The following is a 25,586-nucleotide window of genomic DNA, read 5'->3' as shown; positions in this document are numbered from 1 at the left end:
ATATGGCAACACAAGGGAGTCCAAACTAGTGAAAACTGCAGAGACGTCATTAGTAATTCCAATTTTTAAACAAAATATTTCTTTTGTACTTTATTTGAGGTGAAATATGTTTAAACTTTACAGTATTTCCCATTTTTAAATGACTAAAATTACCTTTTCTTCTTTCCTACAATACTCAGAAGTGAAGGCTTTGTGCCCTATTAGAGTCACAGCCATCCTAAAATCATAATGCAGATCTAATTTTTAAATGATACGGTTTTATTTCTACTTGATATAGTCCGCTAAAACTAGGCCCATCAACTGACAAAAAATGGCAGGACTATTGTAATGCGTCATTAAGTGGATGTGGATAAATATAAACAGCATAATGTGTCCTTCATTCAATGCTGTAATGGTTTTATGTTAAAATACATGTTTTGTTGTTGTTGTTCTTGTTGTTTTGTTTTCTACAGGGAGTTGATCGAGTCTGTTAAGTTCAACATAAATAACCTGTGGAGCAGCAGCAGCAGCAACGCTCCAAATGTGACCTCCTTAGTGAAGGTCACAGTAGAAACCACTAGAACCTGCTCTGCTTCCTCCCCAGAACAGCAGCACTCCTTGTCGCAGCGAGCGAAACTAAAATAAAAACACGTGCATGTGGATGATCGTAGCTCAGTGAGAAGCTGAACCCGGTCTCCTGAAGCCTCGGTGTGGACCTTTTTACCCTCTGCTTCACGGCCTGCTGCTGTTTCACTTTCACAACTGTTGAAAATTACTTTCCTATTTTGGCGGGTCCTTTAATGTTTGTAGGAAAATGCTGACAATGTTCTATCACTCTGTGGTAGAGAGTGTTCTGTTCTTTGCAGCTGTGCTGGGGCAGTGGGGTGAAGACAGCCGATGCCAACAGGCTGAACAAACTGATTAAAAAGGCTGGTTCTGTCCTGGGTGTCAGACTGGAGAACCTAGAGGAGGTGTCCGAGAGGAGAATGCTAAAAAGGCTTCTTTGTATCATGGACAACCCCTCCCACCCCATGCACGCCTCCATGATGGATCATCGGAGCACACGCAGCAAAAGACTCATTGCCCTGAAATGCAGAACTGACGGCCACAGAAAATCCTTTGTACCGGAGGCAATAAAATTATACAACTCTTCCTCACTCTGTAGGTGATTTTCCTGAAGATTAATAACAAGCTATTCTGTTCCCATTCAGACCGTGCTATATCACCCAACAGTTTTTTCATTGAATGTTTGTTTCATCTCCCCATCATATGCTGCTACTCTTGTATCCATTTGCACAAAACTATGTCACTTTTACAATCACCTGCACTGATAGCTAAGCTATTTATTTTTCAGGATATAGTTATACTGTTACTTGCTACAGTTATTCGATATTATATTTTGCACTATCCTAATGCATATTACTGTATACTTGTATTCTATTGTACATATTGTATATCTTATTACTCTCTTCCTGTCTCTCTTGCTGCATTGTGCATGTGTATGACAAAAGAATTTCCCTCGGGATAAATTAAGTTCTTCTTATCTTATCTTAAATGGTTTTGGAAGGAAGAGAAGACGAGCTTTAGAGGAATATTTGGTACAGCTCAATCCAATAGAGCATATTTGGGACGTGATGGAATGGCAGGCTGACATCATGAATCTGCAGCAACATTGCTCAGCAAAATTCCTGAGCAATGTTTCCAGCAACTTGTTGAATTTGTGCTGTGATATTGTGAAATTATATCTGAGGGCAAAAGTGGGCAAATTCAGTTTTAACAAGGTGCATCTAATAAACTGTCTGGTGAGTGTGTCCTTGTGTGTATGTGCTGCCATATTCTGGTGCAACGGTTAAGTCCATGCACATTTATACTTTTTCCTTATTCACTGAATTGAGCTAATGCATTAAACAGTGTACACTGTCTCCACTTAAATAATGTTGCAATAGAAGCATCTATAATTACATAAACCCCCAAACTACGTGACCGCTGCACACAGGTTTGGTGGTTGTGTCTGGATCAGACCTAAATTCCAGGAATTCTCCCGTCTTTGGTCCCGTCCAGCCCTCGGAGGCTCTTGGATTAATAAAACCAACACTGTGGCTCGTTCACATGCCGGGATGACACCGCAGCAGAGGAGAAAAGTTAGCTCGGCACAGAGAAGCATTCAAACATCTGGATTTTTTTCAAGACACCAACAAATTTAACCTGGAAATAAATAAATGAGCCACCAAAACTTTGCACTGCACAGACTAGATTTAGCTCTGCCAACAGCCACATCACCATTTAAAATCCCAGGATTCACCCTGCGCTCCTCCCTGCCTTCCTCTCATCTCTTCCTGTTCTCCACAGAGTAAACACTCCACATTCAGCCGAGGTAACGACAGCCAAACGTGTGCAAACACACCCAGATCGACTGAAATGCCGTCAGTCGGGCATGCATGATTCAAGAGATTTATTGACCCGACATCTGCCTCTGCACGCACAGCAACAATAAGAACAGCACACAGTCGAAAGGAAACTTGCATGCGATATGCATCTAAGATAAAGTCTCCACTCTCACATGTGCTAATCTGAGACACTCTTAAGCACAACCTGCCCTCTGATGTGTTTCACGCTGCTGAGCAGTCATTCAGACTCTGTGGAGGAGGGGTTTGCACTGAGATCTTTCTGCTCTGAAACTTGCAGCAGCCACATGGCGGCATTTTGTGCAGAGCCGGCAGAAAACACGAGGGCGGCTTCATGTAATTAAACTCCACACATCAGTGTGGGTTCATTAGTCATGATGAGGCCCATTTAACTTTTGAATTCATTCATTTATCAAAACTAATAAATCTCCACTTGGGATTCTCAAGTCATCTACCAGAGCATCCATCACAGAAGAGGTTTAAACAGGATGTGACCACAGACTGGACATCGACATGGATCTAGCCACTGTTACGCCGCTCATTGGTTTCTCGAGTTTCAACATTAGTGTTCAATATACATCACAGCATCTAATTATCACTATTGGCATAAATGATCCCTTATACACCTTTTTACTAGCTAAAAGTGTCCTGAACCATTATCCTGAGGCGATTAATTCAAATTCAGAATGAAGAGGGTGTTCATGGTCATCAAAAATAGGCTGGGCTTTCCTTAAAACAGCCTGATGATGCAGCTTAACCAATGAAATTTGTTGTCAACCAGTAATTTTTCCAGCAGCTCTAACAATCCTGTTCAGTTTGTTCTTAATTCCCCCAGTCAGGTTACCATACCAGACTGAATTATTGAACATAAGGATGCTTTCAATCAAGCTCACATAACTGACACAAGCCTCTCAACTTTATCTTTAAGAGCTGATATCACTGATAATGCTAATCAATAAAGGAGGAAGCAGTTACTTCTACCTAAACCTGCTTCTGGATGTTTTAAGTCATCTTAGATCATGAGTTTAAAATTCTGGTTGTACCATAGGGCTGCTCGATTATGGCAAAAATGATAATCACGATTATTTTCACTGAAATTGAGATCACGATTATTTGACGATATTTATTTAACCCTTTAAGACCTACTATAGAACCAAGTCCACCAGAGCTTTTTTTTTTTTTTTTTTAACATGCTGTAGTGCCATTTGTGGGAGCATTTCAAGTTGCTAAACATCAATACAACTGTTATAGCCCATATTTTAATAATATGTATGCATTAAGTCCATAGTAATTACATAAATTGCAAAAAAGTGCAATAAACTACAAAAAAAATTGAAAATCGCTTTTGTTTTGTTTACATATATTTCTACTTGGAGAAATTTAAGAGGCTTATCCCTCAAAACTTTAAATACAATAAAGTTGCAAAAAATAGTTTACAACAACAGGAAATTTATTTTGAGTGTCTTCATAGTTTTATTTTGGAGATACAGCAATTTTTATATACTGCAGGAAAAACAAAAAACAATCCTATGATGCAAATTTGCAAAGAAAACAGCATGTGCATCATTTCACTGTGGGAAGTGTTACGAACAGCTGATAGGAACGGCGAAGCGTGTTTCTGGAATATTATGTTTTTGTTCCTGCAAGCGCTTTTTATGCAGTTTTTGCAAAGCTATATGTGGAACGAAACCGTGACCGAGGACAAGCTGATGGCATCAGATGTAAGTACAACTCCTCCGGTTTCATATGCAAAACAAATTATTGCGCTAGCTTACACGGTTCAGGTTCTACAGGGATTTAAAAATAGTTACGCAAAACGGAGCGTGCTGCTCTGACCGGCTTTAAAGGGTTAACAATGACTTTAAAAAAATAATATAAAATAGTGTGCAACACCACTGAAGTTTTTTTTTTAAACTCTCTTTTCAACCAACGGCAGTCACTCTCCAAATAACTTCTGCTTAGCTTTCCGAGCTTCCCTCGGGTCCTCTTAATCAGCGGTCTCCAACCTTTTTTGCGCCACGGACCGGTTTATGCCCGACAATATTTTCATGGACCAGCCTTTAAGGTGTCGCGGATAAATTAGGGAGGGGCTAATAATCGTGATTAAAATTCGATTAATTGAGCAGCCCTATTGTACCATATTTAACTCTTTGTTTCGTGCAGATTTCCATTGTCATTTGGTGGTGTGTATTTGTATTTGTGTACAACTGCAGTAAAGCTAAATCCTTCCCACAGAGAAACCTGTCAAATAGTACTACATAGTAACCTCCACAGAGAGCATCAGGACTTCTGCTGTAAACACTTCAACATTGGGAGTCTGTGGGGACTGATTTACTGCTGGAGCCTCAAGTGGACATCAGAGGAACTGCAGTGCTGGCTGCACATGCAGGAGTCTCAGGTTTGTTTGGATAGCAGCCACCTGAAGTCTCTGTTCATACACTTTTCCAAGTACTCCAGGTTCACCTTGTAGTTTAAAGCAGCAGGAAGTAGATAAAGGCTGAATCTTTACTTTACTCAAAGCTAACTTAAGCAGAAAAACTGACAGCAGTGTCAAGCCCTATTGAAACCCTTGGACTGGTCCACAGATGACTGAATGAACAAGCCCCATTTCACAGAGTCCAGTGGTTTAAGTGCCCGAGTCTTACAGTTGTCAGCAGCAAACATGAGCTGAACTAAATGAGCAAATCCACCAGACGGTGTTTAACCAGTAGATGGGTAAGGGCTGAATACTGCCTTGAACACCTTGTTTGTCTGCATTTGTCCCTGTAAAAATCCTCACGGACAGATGGCTCAGTCCATCTGCAATTGGATGACTGCTCACCAGTGCATGCAAGAGCTTCCTGGAAACAAGAGCTGAAGAGTAGTCTTCTTTCTGTGCTCTGCTTCATCAGGAGTGCTTTAGCAATGACGGCTGCCCTCTGGACACCCAGTCACACAAGAGTAGACACACCATAGTGCTCATATATCTGCCAACATCAAAAATCAGAGTAACACCTAACCAGACCTCCGGTAAATGCAATTAATATTTAACCCATTGTTTTACATGGATGCTGCCATCACGTGAAGCTTCTGCAGCTACAGGCTCAGATCAGGCAGCTGCTGGCCATCTACTTTAAGACAGTTTGACTTGTTTTGCTTCATTTCGTGGCTTCATTTCACTGAGGGCGGGGCTTACGGATGCAGCCGGAGGACTGGTGGAGCAGACTGGTTCAATTTCAGTTTTCTATTGACAGGAATAAAAGAGGTTTCAGAGAAAAGTGTGCGATTACAGGACTTTTTAAGATGTGCAACTGCAGCCTGACTTAGCTTTTCCTCCTTACCTCACTGGCTGAATATTCGTGGGTATGCAACCCTGCTGTACTCATGCAAATAACAGAAGGAGAAATCCTGCTTCACCTTCGGTGTGAACGCACCCGTGCCAAATATTTAATGACTGTATATAATGATGATTTCATCTGCAATGTCTCAGTCATGCAGTAATGCTGTGATATACTGTAAAACCTTATCACTACCAAATAATTATATTTTTTTGCTTTATTTATTAATCACACTGTTTTAATAAACATATCACACTTGATTTCATAGAAAATACTGAGAGTCTCCATCACATACTGACATCAAGTCTAAAAATATCCACATCTCAGCCACTCTTCATGTGATGACAGCTTGGTTTGACCAGCTACTCCAGGAAACACATCAGCCTGTGTTAGATACGGGTTCCCTGATGGGTTTCCTGCAGTAGCTGTACCTACTCTTATCTAAAGCACTGAGAAACAAAGACTACAAGCTAGAGCAATAACTGCATGTTGTGTTGCTTTCATTAAGCTTCATTATTTCAGACAGGAAACCTGCTGACCCTGAGGGATTATGTGAAGAGTGTCTTGGGAGTGCAACATGTGCATTAGCAAAGCAAAAACCAATATCGTACATCTCTGTGGTGACGCCACCCTGTCCATGTGAGTCTTCATTTCGAGGTCAGGAAATATCTCATGAATTTTTTCCAGCTCGCTGCAAAAGGAACGACGTGGCTGCAGGCAGGCAGCTGGAGGCTGCCACAGATGTGGATTTAACCCCCCAAAAAAGACTCAATCATTAGGATTTCATTTTTTTATCTGATGACAGCTGCAGGGCTGCTACTTAGTAGGAAAACTTGTGAATTTTTACCAAAGACACCAAAAATTCCTGCATTTCTCATCAGTTTGTAAATTGTGGCATTGGTATTGTGTAAGGTCAAACATATGGCAACACAAGGAAGTCCAAACTAGTGAAAACTGCAGAGACGTCATTAGTAATTCCAATTTTTAAACAAAATATTTCTTTTGTACTTTATTTGAGGTGAAATATGTTTAAACTTTACAGTATTTCCCATTTTTAAATGACTAAAATTACCTTTTCTTCTTTCCTACAATACTCAGAAGTGAAGGCTTTGTGCCCTATTAGAGTCACAGCCATCCTAAAATCATAATGCAGATCTAATTTTTAAATGATACGGTTTTATTTCTACTTGATATAGTCCGCTAAAACTAGGCCCATCAACTGACAAAAAATGGCAGGACTATTGTAATGCGTCATTAAGTGGATGTGGATAAATATAAACAGCATAATGTGTCCTTCATTCAATGCTGTAATGGTTTTATGTTAAAATACATGTTTTGTTGTTGTTGTTCTTGTTGTTTTGTTTTCTACAGGGAGTTGATCGAGTCTGTTAAGTTCAACATAAATAACCTGTGGAGCAGCAGCAGCAGCAACGCTCCAAATGTGACCTCCTTAGTGAAGGTCACAGTAGAAACCACTAGAACCTGCTCTGCTTCCTCCCCAGAACAGCAGCACTCCTTGTCGCAGCGAGCGAAACTAAAATAAAAACACGTGCATGTGGATGATCGTAGCTCAGTGAGAAGCTGAACCCGGTCTCCTGAAGCCTCGGTGTGGACCTTTTTACCCTCTGCTTCACGGCCTGCTGCTGTTTCACTTTCACAACTGTTGGCCCCCGCTAAGTATTATCTCCTCTGGGGCAGGCAGCTAACAGGACAACACTTACAGATTGGCGTGGTCAACTCAAAATCCCGGTAGAGCGGAAGTGCCCTGATGCGGAGTATTTGAAGACGTGAACATTTTTTATCGCCACCTTTAACGAAGCCGGTGGAGCGAACACGTCGCACATGGCCCGAGAGCCACTGATGTCCCACACAGGCTACAAGCTAGCTTATTTTTTTATTTATTACGGTTTATTTAAAATGTCTTAAATGAAGGGTTAAACCTGTAAAAATCACATTTAAAAAATAAGTAAACATTTACATTTTAAATAAAGGGACATTTAATGCGGTCATTAAAAAGTGTTCGCGTCGGTTAGCGGTCGCAGCATCCGATCGCGTCACGCACAGACGCCAGATGCGACGTCATGGCATGGCAGCGGGCAACCCGGAGATCTTCTAGAAGTATTTTACTGAAACCTACTTGTCGCTGTCCGCTTCGCCGCCGGCTCCATCCTTCTTCAGCTGCTCCTCTACCTCCTCGGCTTCGGTTTTCACGCAGTAGGAGCGGAGAGAGGCGGCGCGGGGCGCGGTGCGGAGAGCCGGGCGGTGCGCGGCGGCATTGAGGAGCTTCAGAGGAGCAGATGTGGCTCTGGCATCAACGGAGGTGGCGCCGAGGCAGCAGAAGCAGCGGGAGCCTGTCGGCAACCAGGTCTTCTCTCGGTAGACGGGAAAGGGACGCTTGAGGGTGGCTTCAAACAACTCCTTCAGCACTGTCGAGGACCTAAAATGTAACATCTCAATCCTGTCGGGCAATGAGAGAGAAATTCGTGATTCCTAATAAATCCGAGAGAATCTGCGAGGCTTCTGAATAGCGATTCGAAGCAAGTTGTCTGTCCGAGCGGCGATGACTCACAGACACCGGCTTCCACAAGTATATAGAGCGGAACAGCCACGCCCCATAGCTTTTTATTGGTGGAAATACAGTTAAGTAATTATGACGTACCCTATCAATTCTTCTTCTGTGTTTTTTTTTTAAAACTGCACCATCGGATATATGACCTATCAATATATGACTATGTTTTTACAACATGTTTACAGAGAAAAGGTGGCTTAATTACGCTGCTTTTACCGGGTTTATTAGAATGTTATTAGATTCATTCATTCCTTATTATTCCGTATCATTATCATTATTATTATTATTGTTGGTGATGGTGGTTTTGTAGTTGTTATTATCATTAAAGGAGACTTGGTGGTTGAATGAAAAAGTACAAGAGAGAATTCGAAGGAAAAGGCGTATAATGAGTTGTATGTCAGGCTAGACGCTAAGGAGCGAGAAAAGGATTTGTAGTGATTGGCAGGGCATATGAAGCTGGAGAGGACGTGCAGCAGGTTAGGGTAATTAATCCTAACAGAAATCTACTAATGAGTGACGAGAGTGTGCTGAGATGATGGAAGGAGTACTTTGAGGAGATGGTGAATGAAGAAAATGAGAGAGGAAGACAGTTTGTGAATCAGGAAGTGCAGAAGATTAGTGAGGAGAATGTGAGGGCAGCTTAGCAGAGGATGAAGAGTGGAAAGGTAGCTGGTCCAGATGACATATCTGTGGAGGTTTGAAGGTGTCCAGGAGAGAGGGAAGTTGACTTACAGATGGATAAAGTTGATGACATGAGGGCAGCTTAGAAGAGGATCAAGTATTTCCCATGAAGTTATGGGAAATAGTTATTCAAGCTATGTTAATAAGAAGGTTGAGTATCTGCAAGCAGCAGTATGACTTCATGCAGAAAAAAGACCTCTACAGACGTGAGGCAAAGAAGTATGTGAGCGTGGAGCACGACAAGTATGAGGACAGTGATGTTAAAGTTTTCACTGTGACTGAGCGGGTTGGACAGGATTAGAAATGAGTACATCAGAGGTACAGATCAGGCTGAGCAGTTTGAAGCATGGAGGAAGAATGTGGAGACTCCAGGCAGGAAAAGAGGAAGCTCAAAGAGAAGATTCATGGATGTTGTGAAGGAGGAGATGCAGAGGGCTGATTTGAAAGAGAAGATGATACACTGTGGCACAGTGTAAAAAAAAGCATATACTACTACTACTAATAATAATAATAAAAATAATAATAATGATGATGTGTGCATTTCAGTTTATTATTATTGTGCTGTACGCAATAATAATATAATAATATTAATAACAATAACAAAATAATAATGATTATTACATATTAGCAATTATGACTAAAATTATACTTATATAATTAGATTTTAATTAATGATTGTGATTTTGAGTATTTTAATTATTATATAAAATAATTATTATTATCATACATATTGAGCCTGTGGAGCCATTGCTTTTCTTCAGGCAAAATTTCAGTGGATTCGGGAAAAAGGCGCAAACTAAGCAAAATGTGCAAATTCAGGGAATCAAGTGTCTAACACTCACTTTTGCAATGAGCACGTATTCTGTAGTTTTATACAGCAATATACAGCTTTAATGTAAGATTTCGGATGCAGAATTAACATCACATTATTTATTTGTTTGTTTTTATTTACGTAATAATTCTGCAGCCCCAGTACCTTTTGAGAGCAGCATTTCTGCCCTCGGTATAGTCTGTCAGGAAAAGCATGCGCAGTTTCTCCAACCCAGGTTGATCCCCTGGCAGTCAGAACTCAGGGTATTCCGGCCAACGTCTCATACGTCCTCCTCAGTGTTCAAACGTCACCTTCAGAAGTTGCCACGAATGCAAAGCGGCATGATGTGGAGGTTACTGAGCTGCACAGTGTGCCTGTTTGTGTCCGCAGGGCTGAGTCTGCGGCCAGTTTCGGCCGCTGAAGAGGAGCTGGACGGAGAAGTGGAGACTGAAGTTTTATTTAAACCAGAGGAGTGCAGCCAAAGGAGCAAGAGAGGAGATCTGATCAATGCTCACTACGATGGGTTCCTCGCCAAAGATGGTTCCCAGTTTTACTGCAGGTCAGTGCTTTGAAAACAGAGTTATGTGTTAGTCCGATGTTAATTTGGAGTGAGTAATGAATGCATACTTAATCCTAAAGTCCTCTTTAATGTGTGTTTAAAATGCTGAAGCTCTATTTAAGCTTTAAGTATGTTAAAGTGTAAAGGGATTGGAAACATTCCTCATTTTAAGTTTAAAGCAACCAAAATTAAAGTGCACGTTTAGTCAAACTTATTCAAAGATTGTTGATGTTCTTTGTCTCTGCTTTTATTTCTGTTTCAGTCGTACAGACAAAGATGGACAGCCTCAGTGGTTCGTTTTGGGTGTGGGACAAGTCATTAAGGGACTGGATGATGGGATGATGGGCATGTGTCCTGGAGAGAAGCGAAAACTAACCATCCCATCAACCCTGGCATTTGGAGAAAAGGGCAAAGGTAAAAACATCTAGGTGGTGGTAGGTGTGCTGATTATGTATTTCCCCACAAGGTTGGGGATGTGATTTTAAGGTTTTTATCATGAAAACTCAGTTATACTCAAGGTAAGGCCTTAAAAGGTTATCAGCAGTCTGAGTTTTAAGTTGCTTCTATCATTTCCTGTTGTGGTGTTCCCCAGGGCTCAGTTCTCGGTCCTGTTTTATTTTCTGTCTGTGTGCTTCTGTTGGGTCCAATAATCCATTAAGCAGTGACTGTGAAGACCCATAGAGGCCTTTATATGACTGTTTCAGAGGTTGAGAAGTACAACTTGTGTAAAAATGTGGACACCTCTTTAAACAAATAACTAAAAAGTCCTGAGATGTAAATAAAAATGTTTTCCATGAGCTTTGAGTTTCTGCAAGTTGACTTTGTTTCAGTGATTTGAAAGCGTTGAAGAAATTAAGTTTAAGTAAATCAGTAGAAAATCTTAGTGTTTGCTTCAAAAATGAGCTACAGCAGCATCTGTCTTTTTTATTATTCATTACATACATACATATGCTGTGTTTTCTCAACTCTGTTTTGTGTGATATTAGTTGATTGTTGCAGGTCTGCCTTCATGCTGTCTTATCTTCTTTTACAGCCCTTTAACTGAAGGGAGATCACATCCCTCGCAGTGTTTGCTACTCTTCTCCACATGGCATGTCCTGTAAGCATGCAAAGATCTTTAAAGGTCTCCTCTTCGTTTCTTCTTTGTGTGTGTTGGAGAACTTTTGGAGGAGTTAATACTAACTACAGTCCTCTGATAGTGGTGTGTTCAGTCTGGGATGTTGCATTTCACCCTTTGGGTGTGAAAGAAATGTTTCTTCTGCTTAGAGTGCATGTTTTAGTTGCCCCCTGCACTAGTTGGCTTTATAATGACCCACAGACACTGAAACAGAGCTTCACCAATTCTTCTCTCTGTACCCTCTGTTATTCTCTGTACATTAACTGCATGTCAATCTAATATTCTTTTACTCTCTTGCTCGTATAAAGCATATTTTATCTTGTTTGATTTTAACCAATGGCAGTCATTTTCCAAGGTACCTTTGTGTCTTTATTAGGCAATAAAAGAGAAATGGTTTGTAATCTAAAGCATAAGGTGAGAAAATCTAAAGATACTGCAGAATAATATGTAACCATAAAACGTTTGGGTCAAAAACATGGACATGGACTTATGATTTTTCCCAAACAGCTACTAAACAGACTGATGAAAAACAAACAAACATAATTTCACTTTGTAAACACTGAAGAGGAAGATTGTACTACAACACAAGCCATATTATTTGTCAGATAATTACTATTAGAGGCGACGGCTCACATAATACAAACTTAGCCTTAATGTAATTTAGTGGGTGGAGCCAGAGGTTATAAGGTTTGGGTTAATATTGCTGTAAATGGTAGTAGCAGGGCTTCCTGTGCCTGAAGTTACCATCCTGGAGTTCCACAAGTATACTTGGTCCCATCATGCTCACATCTTTCATTAACATCGTGTCTTTTGTAACAGATTGTAATGTCCATAGTTACTCATGCTGAAGATGCAGTTGTGTGTTGCAGAGCTGTGACATAGGGGGAATTAGCTATGGAGACCAAAGCAGATTTTGTATCAGGATGTAAACGTGTTTGTTTCTGCTGTAAAGTCTGGACATTTTAACATAGAAGTGTATGGAGACTGAGTCACTGCTGGAGCTTCAAGTGGACATTAGGGGAACTGCAGTTTTGACACTTTAGACTTTTTCTGCATTGTGTAATTTAATGGGGTAAAAACAGACGTAAGCAGCCGTACATGAATTTTTACATAAGATCAGTTTAAAAAAATCTTCTGGTCTCTTGGGGCTTGTGTAAACCTTTAGATTCACATTTTCAACACACATATTTTTCTTTAAGCTTCAGAGCAGCGTCTATAGTTTTGCTCTCAAATCACATTTTTAAACACACACCTATTCTCCTTGATAGTACAAACAATGCACCAAACCTACTGCGTACTTCCATGCCTTTATATTTTGCACTGATTAAAGTCACTACCATGTTACTCAGTGATTAATGTTTCTCTGTCGGTATCTGCTGTTTTATTCAACTCAGCACAAAAATCTGAAATCAGCAGCTGAGCCACCAATCTGATAAACTTCTTCAATGATAATGAATCATCGGTCATTTAAAATGTTGATGTTTTAAACAGGTCCGGTGCCTCCTAATGCCACCGTGGTCTTTGAGGTGGAGGTCCTCTCTGTGTCCAAGGGACCACGCACCATGGAGGCTTTTGGAAGGATGGACCTCGATAAAGACAAGAGTCTCTCAAAGGCAGAGGTAACTTTATTTTATAACCTGGTAATTACAATAAAAGCAAGGACACAGTTGGTTCAGCTCATGCTTTCTATCATAAAATAAGTCCTCTGTAATCCGATGACAGATGATCCCAATTCCACTTATTCAGCCGGACATTAGTCTTCAGTTCCAGGTCTGAATGCACCTTCAGTCCTAAATGACTGAATAGAAAAGTGAAAAGACAAAAAACTGCAGCACATTAATAAGGCAAGAGCCTGGAAACAGGGTCATCATATCTTAAGAATCAGATAAGCAGTCGAGCAGAATGGGCTTGTTTTATGCTGAAAATCAGGGTTATTAGGAGATACAAATTAGCACCTGGCCCATCTGTGTGCGTGCAGCTTAAACATGCATAGAAAATACCTTCCTACAAATTTGTTTCTCTGTAATACCAGTCATGAAACTGAGAGAACAAACTACATGATTGTTATGTAATAAAACAGGATCCAGCTCTACATGAAATGTGCTTAGTTGGTCTCTTTTCGCACACGACTCTACCACTCTGGTGTATGTGGGTAAACGTGTGGCATTAAAGGCAAAAAACTGGGGTTCAACCAAAAAAAAAAAAAAACAGCCAAAAAACCCTTTGTCCAGCGTAAAAATATGTGATTCTGTGGCGAAATGTCCCGTTACGTTAGAATCGGCTAATCTCCTGCAGTCTCCAGTTTCATGCAAACTCACAAACACAATCTTGTTCCTGTCATGTGATTCTGGAACAGAAAGTGATGGTTTTCTTAAAATAAACCCGCGTCTTTACTTCTGCAGAGGCTGATCTCGTGGTTTAAATTTAAATTATCCCAAACTTGATAATCTGACTAATAATCCTGCCAGTGCAGTAACACATCAACCTGTTTTCACCAGCCCTACCTGAGATTATGTACCTTGCATGTTTATCATAGTGCATATTTCCACTCCTTCACATATAGTCGCCTCATAAAGAATAAAGGTTGCATATTATGCTCATTATCTCTATTTTATCTTTAAATTATTAACTGCAGTACCAAGAAGCTTCTAGCACGCATGTTGTCTGGATGGGTAATACTGAAAGAAAACAGGAGAACCAGCTGCTGAGGTTTCTATAACATATATATATATGTGATACGTTTCCTGTCAGGCACAGCGTGAGGGCGGCGTTATTAAAATTCAGAGTTTACTCTGAGGTGTTTCTCTGTTTCCAGGTGAAAGAATATTTGAAGCTGGAGTATGAAAAAGGGGGGAAGCCGCGCGACGACCCTTTCTACGAGAAGCTTATAGACGATATCTTCTACAAGAACGACGGCGACAGAGATGGCGTGATCAGTGCGAAGGAGTATAACATTTATCAGCATGATGAGCTCTAGCACTGTTTGTTTTTTTTTTAGTTTGTGTGTTATTTAGAGAGGAAACTAAAGGGAATACACACACACACACACACACACTTCCACTGTTAGATGTGTACACTTTTTCAGTCACTTTCCGTCAAACAGACTCACCACTTCTTCTTCATCTGGAAGTTTCCTGTTTTTCCCGCAAAGCCTTTTGAACATGTAAATTCAGGCCTGCAGAAGCGAGCATGTGAGGGGGTTTCTTCCTCTTTAGCGGTTATTTTGACCCATTTTGTCGTTGTAATGATTTGGAAAATGTTTGCGGTGGAAATAATGGGCCAGTGACTTGTTACCTGTTTCCCACTGACGTGAAGCCATTTCTGCCTTTGAGAACCAGCCCACATCGTCACTGGTGTGAGTACCCTTCATTCCAGTGTTTCTAGACCGTGTAAAAGATGGACTTAGCTACTCTGAAATCAGCCGTTGCTATTGCTGGTCCATCTGCTTTTTTTAAGGACTGACCACAGTAAAAGTATCCTGAAATATCAGCTTCAGTTTGGTGATAGTCTGTGCATTTTACAGCTTAAAATGTTGACTCAAGAGTTTGGAAACCCCATAAATCTTAATCTGATCCATAATCAATGGTCAGTCCTTGAAAAACCAGGTGGACCAGCACAACCCCACACAAGTGTGATCAGCCTGGAGCTCTTTGCATATTTGCCAATATAGTCTTTGAAATTTATAAAAGGCTAATGGCTGCTCTTCACCAGAAACAAGTTAAAGCTGAAGCATGCCCATGATTTCACAGGACCTGTCTTTGTGAAACCACAGGTAGCGCCCTCTGGTGACTGCTGAAACAAATTCAGGTTTAAGGCACTTGCAGACCATTTTCTATACAGTCTGTGGTTTCTAACAGAAATTTGGGCTGAGGAGGAAACATCTGAGGGCTGCTTCCGGTGGAAAATGGGTAAAAGAGGCCCCCCAAATAATCAGTAGTGACATGGAAACACTAAATGGGATTAAAATTCTGGGGCCTTTTTCTACGAAGCAATCTTTTCCTTATGTAGCTTCACTTAACCTAATCAGGCTAGGTGGCTATCGTCTCGATAAGTCATCCTGGGGTTTATCAGTCTAGGTATGAGTATGCTCACATGAAAGAGCCAGGATTTGACCACTCGCGAACATGCACAGGTGTACTGGCAGCAAATGCCGATGGAAACATGACAGCAGCAGTGTGTGAGAAGAAAAGAGCCGTATGGTAGTAAAATTCTGAAAACTCAGAGCTGTTCTATTAAGACAGAAGATTATTTAGTTATTCCTTTAAATTAAGTTGTTTGGATGCACGTACCACAGTCTCAGCCTTATTCTTTCATTTGCAGCCTGCACTGTTTAATGTTCTAAGAGCAAGTAAAGAATAAATAGAAAAAAAATTCAAACTGGCAAAAAGGTCAAGCCTTTAAGGTGTGCATGGCTTAGCCGCCCTGTCATACTATCTTAAAGCTTTCAGAACAATAAAGTTGACTGAATTGTTTGTAGCAAACAGGCAGAAAGGCGAGTAATAAATTTGCTTCCAAGAATTTCCATTTTTTACTTACGGTCATCAGATAAAGACAAAAACTTGAGACTCTCTTGCTGTTTGCACTCCGAGGTCTTCTAGGAATGGTGACGGATTTCCAGGAGAACTGATTGGTCAGAAGGTGGTGATTTCATATCTGCAGCATAGGTTACCATGGCAGCGCACTCATGGTAGAAGTGAACTGCTGAAAACCTCCAACTTTAACCTAAAGTTACTTGCTTTGTAGGATAGGCTGAGCTCCAAATGTTGTTTTAGGGCAGATTTTTCCTTTAGGAAGCAGACAACAAGTAAAGCTGAGCGAGCTCGAGTTCAGTCTGAAAGTAAGAATATGTGCAGCACCTGTGAAAATGTGCAAACACCACTATATATTTTGCCATTTAAAGGTTTTTTTCCTTCAAGTTTTCTGAACTTTGATTCAACTTTCAGCCAAAACCGAAGGATTGCACAACGTCCTGCAATCAGCCATGTGATAAAGTCTTTTAAGATGAACACAAGAACAAACAGCTCAGAGGATCCCGGCTGCCTCCGGGCCTCACAGCTCCCCGGATCAGCAGTGTTTCTCTCAGAAACCACGTCTGTAAACATCTGTGTGTAAAAGAATGAACTGTGACACAAGTGAACATAACTGATAATAAAATTGTGTTTTTGTCTTGGTGTGGTCAGATCTGTGTTTGTGTGTATGCAGAGGGAACAGATGAACGAAGAGGAGGAAAATCTGTATTCAGCCTCCTTAGTATGGAGGACTGAGAGTGCCAAAATCCTAAATAAAAAACCAACTCACTAATAAATCAATAGGACAAAAAATATCCATCTAGCTACTGAAACGTTTATAAATAAATATGAAAACATTTAAAAGTAAAAAAATTTAATAAATAAAAGAAATACTTTTTTTTTTTAACAAAACCAGTTTCAGAAAAAATATTTATTAATAAATATCCGTATAATGTCCTTTTTAGATACAGTACTGTTATACACTGCTTTGGGAAATCGCAATGACAATGACATCAGCTAGGGATCTTCATCTTTAAGGGTGGCAGCCTGATCGTGGCGGCCTTCACCTCCGCTGTGATGTCAACGCCCAGCGGGGCCCTGCAACAACATCATCGATGAGCCAGTGTCGATTTAACCGGGGGGGGACGACACACACTTTAGAAAGAAAACTTAAAAGAACAATAAAATAAACCTCGTGAATAAATAAACTGACCTTGGCTCGTAGCAAACGTCAACATCTGGAGCCAGGATCCCTTTTCCTTCTCTCAGCCGCTCCACGCCGTTCCTAGTTTTAAAAATGAAAAATTAAGGAAAATGTTTTTCTCATCCTAATCTAAGAAAATTTAATCCGATTGGCTGACAGGACAGTAAATGCACCATGCAATCATCACTCCGTTGTCAGTGCAGAACTTTGCAGGAGGGCAGATCAGATGCAGACCGGTCATCTCCGTGACAATCGTCAGAGCTTTTCGGATGTACTGGTTGCTCGCAACTCCCCCAGAAAGCACCTAAACGTAAATCAATGTAAAGTAAAGGACTAGTTTTACTTTATATTATTTTCACTGTGAACACATTATAAGAAAGCAGCACAAACAGAGACATGTTTATTAAATCTATGAAAGAAATCTTTGGCTCCCGAGGATCGTTTGTACAGAAACCGACCTCATTACCAGAAATTTAGATCTTGTTTAATATGAACATCCACCAGTGAACATGAGACAAAATAAGGTAAGGTATAATAAGTAATGATCCTGTGACTGAAAGGTGAATGTGACTATAGAAAGAAAAGTTAAGGTTAAAGCACTTTAAGCTCAGGAAGCTTTAAAACCATTCTAAAGATTTCAGCTTTGCATGATTCACAGTTCAAAATAATCCTTCTTTGAGACAATTTTCTTCTGACTGGCTGCAGGTGGGTGGGGATATCCCAGCAAACTCACCAAGGTGGGGCTGCTCGGCGGCAGCAGGCCGTTTGCCTTGCAGAACAGGATGGCGCGGTGTGTGCGCTTCGCCAGGTGGGCGGCGACGGTGTGCTGAGCGGCAGCTGCAATATCATTCACACATTTCAGCAGTGTCCCCTCTTCCACACCTACAGAGGGAGGGGAGGAGAGCCTAAAAGTCAGAGGTGAATCGCTGCTGCAGGCGTTATGGGGGAAACAGGGCTCGTACCTTCCTCTGCTTCTTTTTTCATTATCGTCATCGTAATCTGATTTCTGAGTCCAGCAAAGGAAAAGCAGCAGTCGTGCGTTTGTCCCATTGGTGTCCTGAAAGAGAACTTCGTCCTATCGCCGTCCCGAGCGAGCAGCTCTATGGCCTGGCCTCCGCTCAGCGAGGAGCACTGCGGGTGTTTGACGAGGGACAAACGTCTCGCCACCTGTAGGTCACAAAAAGTTTCATCTGCATAAAGAACTGAGGCTGTTGATGTTTCTCAAACTTCCAGCAACTCTCTTGCTTTGATCTCATGTGGGCTAGACCAGTGAAACACCTCTTGCTGAAGTATACAGAAATGTAACTACACGTTTAATCAATGAAATATCTTGAGAAATCTGTCAGCACGTCTCTTTGAGCTTAAATTGTAAGAAGTAAATGTGTAAAATTACAAAAAGCTATCATTTAATGGAATATGAATAACCATTGGGGAGATAAAGATAACCCCAATGGTTATATATGAAGACTGAAAAAAATTTTTCGTCTGATTTTCAGTATTGCTCTTATTGTGAAAGGACTCAAGGTTCTCTCATTGATCCTTCCTGAGCCCAGCCTCCCCAGTGGTCCCTATCCTGGATCACTTTTATGTAAAACACACTACGGACATGAAAAATCAGGATTTTGTGTTTTGGAAGTGAAAGATTTTCTCAACTTCTTGTGCTTTTGATTTTGTGGACTTCCTTCTCCAGGATCCCAAATCCTAATCTGTCTCCCTGTATCTGAGTCTGTCAGACAGCAGGGTCTCTAACATTTCTCAGTCTGCAGTCACCATGCCAACTGGTCCCCACAGGTGTGTGTGGCAATGTCACAAAACTAATTCATCATGTGGACGACACCTTGATAACTTTACAAAGGCCGGGTTAATGACCTCAGACCTGTAGCTCTCAGCCCCGCTCTGATGAAATGCTTGTAAAGGTCACATCTTCACTTCCTGCCACCCTGGACTAACAGGTCAATACCACCCTCTGCGCTGCACTGACACACCTCGAACATCAGGGGTCGTGTATGAACGCTGTTTTTAGTCTCAAATTTGGGACTTCTTAACAAAGTGACCACAGGCCCTTACAGAGGGGACTTACAAATAACGGGATTCTAGTCTATCCTAAACATGTAAATTAGTTTTGTATGTCATTACGGTCTCACTTTATCTAGAGTATCTCCGGGAGCTTCATCCAGAGCGTGACCCAAAAGCAGGAAGTCATCAACTCCCCGGGCCACAGCGAGGAGTGAGTGGCCTCCGGACACGAGCAGCACCAGGAAGGGGAAGCTGACGGGCTGGAGCATCCTCACAGTCAGGGCGTGGGCCTCCATGTGGTGGATGGGGATGAATGGCTTGTCATGCCGCCTCACCAACTGCCGAGTGAACTCAAGTCCGACACCCAAGCTCAGGGCCAGCCCGGGCTTCACTGTGGTGGCGATGGCGGCCAACTGGCTTGGGGCCACGCCACTCCTCTCCAAAGCCTCCTGGACCACACGCTCAATGTTCTCCCTGTGGAGCTGCTGGGCCACGGTAGGGATGATGCCTCCAGTCCTGCAGGTTTGAGAGCATGTCAGGTTACTCTGTTTATCTATGACGATCGCTGCCAGTTTTTTACAGCCCCTAACAAGCAGTGACCTTGACCTCTGACACCTACCTGAGATGCACCTCCTTCTGTGAATGCAGAGACTCTCCCAGTATGGCGCCAGTCTCATCCAGCACAGCCGCTCCCGTGTCATCACAGCTGGTCTCGATGCCCAGAACCAACCTAGAGCAGGAAGCAGTGTGACGGAGCGTGTATCCGAGCTGCAGCAGCCTCAGAGCCTTCACTTTACTGCGAAACATCTTCCCGAACTAGTCACACCTGTGAGGACAGGCAGGTAATACCTCAGGGTGACTTCACAGCAGTTCCTCCAGACATTAAACTAACATAATGGTAAGCCATGAATAAGTTCTTAGAGTTCAGGAAGCATGATAAACAACTGTATCTGTCCAGAAAACGTGGGTTAACCCAAGTTTCTGTCCTGCTTCGTTTCGCTGTGCTACATGTAAATAATTCCGACTACCCCAAACTCTGTGATTAAAAACACAAAACTGACAACAAAAAGGCGAATCAACAAATTTGGCATTAATACTACTTAAAACATTTCTATAAACTCAATAATAGAAAACGTATTTCGAAAAAATAAGGCACAGGTCCAAAAAGTCGACGCTTCTTTCTCTTCCGGACATTTTATTTCGGTGCACAAACGCGTTATTGCGGATGGCGTCGGGCTGTTGGGATTTTACCTGAAGAAACGGAATTTTCATCAGATTATTTATGTCTAACCAGGTAAATCAGGTTCTTCTGCATGCTCTCCGTCGCAGTGTGCCGTTTTTAGAGTTCCTGCAGGTATCGAGTAGCCTCTAAACCCGGAATTCTTTTCAAAATCGCCCGTTTCCGTACAGTAAACTTGCCTTTGCGTTGCCTTTGGGGCCACACAGAATGTCGGATTTCTGTTTTGCGGTAAATAATTCAAGAAATAAAAATGTAACCGATATTAATGTGAAAGGTAGGAATTCTTTTACAAAGGCACAATATTCATAAGAATTTATTTGACTTAAATAAAACTATTATTTATCTTTCTTTCACGGAGTCATAAACTCACACAGCGCCGTTTTAGCACTTAATTTAACGAGCAATTACACACACACGCACACTAACTTTAAAGCTTGGTGTTGTTGGTTTTTGCTGACCAAAAATCATCGGATTTGGATGTCGAGAAAAAAGTTTTTACGACACTGGAGCTCGCGTGACCCGCGACTTTAAAGGCAGCGTCGTGTTTCTTTTTCTTGTTTTTTTCGAATTTTTCTGTTTTTAACTGCAGAACAAACAAAAGCCTGCTGTTGAGTGAGTGAAAGGTTTTAATGATCATTCAGTCTGAGTGAAGCTCCGTGTATGATGGGCTGTGGACACAGAGAGGAAATTCATCGGATTTAAAAAAAAAAAAAAAAAAGGCTTTTCTAACTCTATGGACAGAAATTCAGAGATTAAAATTCACAAGTTTACAACTTTAATTTCATTCATTTTATGAATAAAAATCTGAATTTTAAAGTAAGTTTAAGTCTAAGGGGAAGGGGAAAATAAATCTCAATTGTAATTTTAGAGAAAAAACATGGGAATGCAGCAGAGTATTCATTACTTCTCATTAATTTAGTATAAAAATAACTGAAAATGTACCTTTTTAAAATAAAATAAATGTATTTAATTCATTTTAATAAACTTAAACTTTTTAAAAAAAAACAACTAATTTAATATAAATATTAGTGAACCACAGAAAGACTGCTTTATTATTTTTATTTATTTTTTTCTGGGTTTTAATGAGTTTCATGTTAACTTTCTTAAGGAGGCATGGAGCGCCCAGCATGTATTTTGGAGGAGTTGAAGCAGTTTGTCGTAAGCGAAGCTCCGCCCACAGCGTATTGTGTTCCAGATTTCATATCTGAGGACGAGGAGTCGTACCTCCTCCAGCAGGTCTACAGGTCTCCAAAGACTAAGTGGACTCAGTTGTCGGGCCGGAGGCTCCAGAACTGGGGAGGGTTACCACACCCCAAAGGCATGCTGGGAGAGCGGCTTCCCGATTGGCTCCAGACGTACTGTGAGAAGATTTCGTCTCTGGGCACGTTCAGTGGGAAAACGGCCAATCACGTGCTGGTGAATGAGTATAAACCAGGAGAGGGGATCATGCCCCACGAGGATGGGCCGCTGTACCACCCCACCGTCACCACCATCAGCCTGGGCTCTCACACCCTGCTGGACTTCTATACGCCGCTCAGCAGCACTGAGGGCGCCGCACCGCAGACAGCGGAGAGCCGCTTCCTGTTCTCGCTTCTGGTAAGGCCACGAAGCCTTCTCATCCTGCAGGATGAAATGTACCAGCGCCTCCTTCACGGTATCCAGGGGCGCGAGCAGGACACGCTGACCGAGAAGGTGGTGAACCTGTCTGCCGCCGGGGCGCAACTGGGTGAGGAGCTGAACCGAGGCACCAGGGTGTCTCTGACCATACGGCACGTGCCCAAGGTCATCAAGACGAAGCTGATGCTGGGAAAGCGATGAAGAGCGATAGAGCTGACACTACAGCACAGTGATGGAGTTTTAGAGATGGATTCACCGAGTGAATATTAAAAGGATTTTAGCATCTGTGTGTAAAACGACCAGAACTGATCACCACTGAGTCTTTAAGTTTTATGTTTTAATCAAGTAATCTGATGCACTTTCACACCTGGAATAATTTATTTGGAGTTCATCAGATGTTTGTTTATGTGACAGATGAAAATAAATACGACCATAAGCGGTGTGTGCGCCGTGGGTTTGCTTACAAACACATCCACCAGTCTGTTAGTCTGTCTTAGTAAAGTGATGCACCGCCATGTGCTGCCAGCATGGGCGTGAGACACAGTTTAAAAGTCCAGCAGAGGCCGGATACTCAAAGAGCTGAACTTTAAAGTCACACAGGTCATGCAAAACTTCCATTAGAAGTAGTGGACAGAGCGATTAAACAAGCACGGCCATTCCTGTGGTTTTACGTATCAGCAGGTCTTAAAATGATTTAAATAGATGAGCAACAAAACATGACACATTACACCGTCTCATTATTTAACATAAACTGAACAAAAGTGAAGAAACAGTGCTGTGAAAACTCAGTATGTCCTCATTGCTTCCACACGAATTCGGAATAACTATCGTCTGGAGCATTCAGGTGTGTTAACACAATCCAACAATCTTCCCAGGAGTAGATACCCCAACACATTCACTCCAAGGTCAGACTGAGAAATACTTAGAGAAAAAAAATCCAAGAGCTCCATGTCGGACCCAACCGGCTTCAGGCAGCTAAAGGTTAAAGTTCAAGGCTGAAGGAATATGCTTTGTTTGGAAGGGTTACCTGGAGAAAGCCTTTTCTCTCTAAAAAGAACATGGCAGCACGGCTTAAGTTAGCAAAGCTGCATCTGAGCAGTGTTAGAGGTCTGTGCATAAATGAATGTCTGCAAACACCAGAGAACTGAAGCCAACGCTGTAAAGAAAGGGTGGGTCAAAGTTCCTCCACAACAGTGTGAAACACTTGATCAGAAAAGCATGACTTCAAGTTTTGGCTATTACGCCACCACGTAAAGGGAGTTAAACAGAATGAGTGAAACATTTTGGAGATCAGAGTAACGTGGACCCAGAGATACTCGAGGTGGTTTGAATCCATAAAAACACAGTTTTGCTTAAATGAAGAAATGTGAATGAACGTCAGTTTGAGTTTTCATGTTTTATTGTTGATCAACGAGAGATAAGAGAAATACAAAACCCCTCACGGTACCTGTTAATTTGTCTCGTGTATACAGGTGTGTTTCCTAGTTAGAAACTACATAATGGAGATCATGTCATATGTAGGTGGCAGTGTTTACATATTTACTTTAAAGTGCAACTCCCCTGTTATTTATATTTGTCATAAGCTCAACTTGGGAGGATGGTTTTGAATCAATACTAATAATCTTCATTTTAATTATTTATTAAATAAAGATTTGCAGTTTTTTTTTTAATAAACATGGCTTGATTTATGGGAAAAAATGTCAATATCTCCATCTTCACTCCCACCACACTGAGAAGGTTAAAACATTGAAGGTTGGAGGAAAACCCTGCAAACATGATTTCTGGGAGAGCCGTCCCTGCTGGAAGCCAGGTTTGATGAGTAACTGAAGGTTTTGTCATGTGCTGACAGGACGATACCGGGAGATCAGAGCCGCCGATGAAGCGCTGGAAAGGCTCGCCGTGTGATGTCGACTCCTGGGTCGCCCTTCCAGTCCTGTCAGATGAGCAGTCGCAGGATGTTGAGCTGGTGGAGGTGTACGCTGCGCCCATCCTCGACAAGAAGGAGACGTCTCGGCTCGTCAGGGAATTGAACAGCCTCTGTCCGCTGAGCGGCCTTCAGCACGTCAAGAGGGTGCGGCCGTGCAGCGAGAGACCCCACCCCCTGGAAGTCCTCGTGTGCCTCGTCAGTGATGTGCCAAAAATGCAGGTGGTTAGCATTGACTCTCTGCTGCCCTCAGGTGGAATAAATTGCAACGGGTTGGGCGAGCCTTTTGTGGTTAAGGTTCCCGCTCGTGCCCCTTTGACCCGACCCCAGTTTGAGTTAGCGAGCCAACACTGGCCCACGTCCTTTCACGAGGACAAGCAGGTGACAGTCGCCCTGAGAGGAGAGCTCTTCAGCCACCATCAGAAGGAAAGGATACACGCCTACATGGCGTCCGCTGTGACTGCAGCCAGAGAAGGAGGCGTGGCGGGGATGGAGGCCATCGGGGCTGTGGTGGTCGACCCAAAGACGGAGAGGATCATTGCAGTCGGCCACGACTGCAGACGCAAGCACCCTCTTCATCACGCTGTCATGGTCGTCATCGACCTTGTAGCTCGGAGTCAGGGCGGTGGGTTTTATGGTTTTGACAGTTACCCCGCCTGCAGGTTTACTTCAGCGAGCTCAGTTCAAACGGAGGCCCAGATAGAGAACGGCACTCAGCCGTACATTTGCACCGGGTACGACCTTTACGTGACGAGGGAACCTTGTGTGATGTGTGCCATGGCCCTCGTTCACTCTCGGATCGGTAGGGTTTTCTACGGAGTCACTTCAGCTGACGGGGCGTTAGGGTCAAAGTTCAAAATCCACACTCAGAAAGATCTGAACCATCGATTCGAGGTGTACAGAGGAGTTCTAAGCAGGGAGTGTGAGGATCTTCACAGCATGGATGACCACATCAAAAAGGACAGAGGAGAATGAAGCCAACTTTTTATTACACCTTGGAAATGAATTTAAAACTCAGACATGAAAGAGAAGCCAGCTACATTTTCTCTAATGGCCTGCAGGGGGCAGCGACTCGTCAGACGCTGTAAGACTTCTGATCCTGTAGAAGTCAATGAGAAGACAGCCACGTCTCCCTTTGGTTTTTGGCTTCCGAAAACATGTTCCTGATGAGTTAAATCAAACATTCAGTCCAGTTAAATTATGATCACGACTGGAGTCAGAAATGAGGATTAATCAGGACATGCTCATTATATAAATACCTGTTAATCACAAGTCTGTAAAATGTTGATGTTTTAAGCTGAGATAAACTTCAACATCTACTGAGTTAATTATGCTTTTGTATCAGAGATCCAGTGAGAAATTTTTTATTACATTTTTTTATCCAAACCCAGATAAAGAACTTGTGTATTTGTCTCCATCTAGTGGTCAATTAGATTTACTGCAGTGGTTAAATCCTTTACCTTCAAAGCATATCGGAACATCAGCTCTGCTTTCGCCTGGAAGCTTCTTCGCACAGCTGCCCACACTGAGAGATCTCTAGAGATTTTATTACGCCACAAAACCACTACCTACAGCAGTTATTTAAATCGAAACACCCAATGCAGCTCTTTAGAGATCAAGATGTGGATGTTAGATGTTG

General features: G+C 42.0%; 5 protein-coding genes across 10 annotated transcripts in view; 3 read left to right on the top strand and 2 right to left on the bottom strand.

Annotated features, from left to right (window-relative positions):
- Nucleotides 1-8,282, bottom strand: part of glsb (glutaminase b) — a 43,133-nt gene extending 34,851 nt beyond the window's left edge. For 2 of the 3 annotated variants that reach the window (XM_004559118.5, XM_076875256.1), the window contains exon 1: nt 7,839-8,281. In XM_004559118.5, coding sequence (XP_004559175.1) covers nt 7,839-8,152 — 314 coding nt within the window. In that variant the 5' untranslated portion in view covers nt 8,153-8,281. Of the gene's footprint in view, nt 1-7,838 lie in introns of all 3 variants that reach the window. The other variant, XM_004559117.6, reaches the window with a different exon arrangement.
- A 1,780-nt stretch (nt 8,283-10,062) lies between these two features.
- On the top strand, nt 10,063-16,605 carry fkbp7 (FKBP prolyl isomerase 7). Its single transcript, XM_004559116.4, has 4 exons — nt 10,063-10,321; nt 10,584-10,735; nt 12,930-13,057; nt 14,254-16,605. The coding sequence occupies exons 1-4, from the start codon at nt 10,092-10,094 to the stop codon at nt 14,413-14,415; spliced, it is 672 nt and encodes a 223-aa protein (XP_004559173.2). The 5' UTR covers nt 10,063-10,091; the 3' UTR covers nt 14,416-16,605.
- Nucleotides 16,406-19,973, bottom strand: osgepl1 (O-sialoglycoprotein endopeptidase-like 1). The gene is made up of 7 exons (XM_004559111.6): nt 19,786-19,973; nt 19,295-19,682; nt 18,113-18,317; nt 17,884-18,032; nt 17,324-17,454; nt 17,160-17,231; nt 16,406-17,044 (listed from the first exon to the last, which is right to left on the bottom strand). The coding sequence occupies exons 1-7, from the start codon at nt 19,971-19,973 to the stop codon at nt 16,960-16,962; spliced, it is 1,218 nt and encodes a 405-aa protein (XP_004559168.2). The 3' UTR covers nt 16,406-16,959.
- Nucleotides 19,870-22,494, top strand: alkbh6 (alkB homolog 6). 2 transcript variants are annotated; one of them, XM_012921299.3, is made up of 2 exons: nt 19,870-20,008; nt 21,515-22,494. In XM_012921299.3, the coding sequence occupies exon 2, from the start codon at nt 21,520-21,522 to the stop codon at nt 22,222-22,224; it is 705 nt and encodes a 234-aa protein (XP_012776753.1). In that variant the 5' UTR covers nt 19,870-20,008; nt 21,515-21,519; the 3' UTR covers nt 22,225-22,494. The 2 variants fall into 2 exon arrangements, with proteins under 2 accessions (XP_012776753.1, XP_012776752.1); XM_012921298.3 differs by lacking the exon at nt 19,870-20,008 and adding an exon at nt 20,321-20,460.
- On the top strand, nt 19,871-25,360 carry adat3 (adenosine deaminase tRNA specific 3). 3 transcript variants are annotated; one of them, XM_004559115.2, is made up of 2 exons: nt 19,871-20,008; nt 23,873-25,360. In XM_004559115.2, exon 2 carries the CDS (start codon nt 23,900-23,902, stop codon nt 24,920-24,922), a length of 1,023 nt encoding a protein of 340 aa, XP_004559172.2. In that variant the 5' UTR covers nt 19,871-20,008; nt 23,873-23,899; the 3' UTR covers nt 24,923-25,360. The 3 variants fall into 3 exon arrangements, with proteins under 3 accessions (XP_004559172.2, XP_076731370.1, XP_004559171.2); XM_076875255.1 differs by having other exon boundaries at nt 19,977-20,064; XM_004559114.3 differs by lacking the exon at nt 19,871-20,008 and adding an exon at nt 20,372-20,460.
- Nucleotides 25,361-25,586: the final 226 nt, after the last annotated feature.

The sequence above is a fragment of the Maylandia zebra genome, linkage group LG16, assembly GCF_041146795.1.
Source record: "Maylandia zebra isolate NMK-2024a linkage group LG16, Mzebra_GT3a, whole genome shotgun sequence".
NCBI lineage: Eukaryota > Metazoa > Chordata > Actinopteri > Cichliformes > Cichlidae > Maylandia > Maylandia zebra.
Note: the sequence above shows the minus strand (reverse complement) of the source record. Positions and strands in the feature narration are given on the sequence as shown.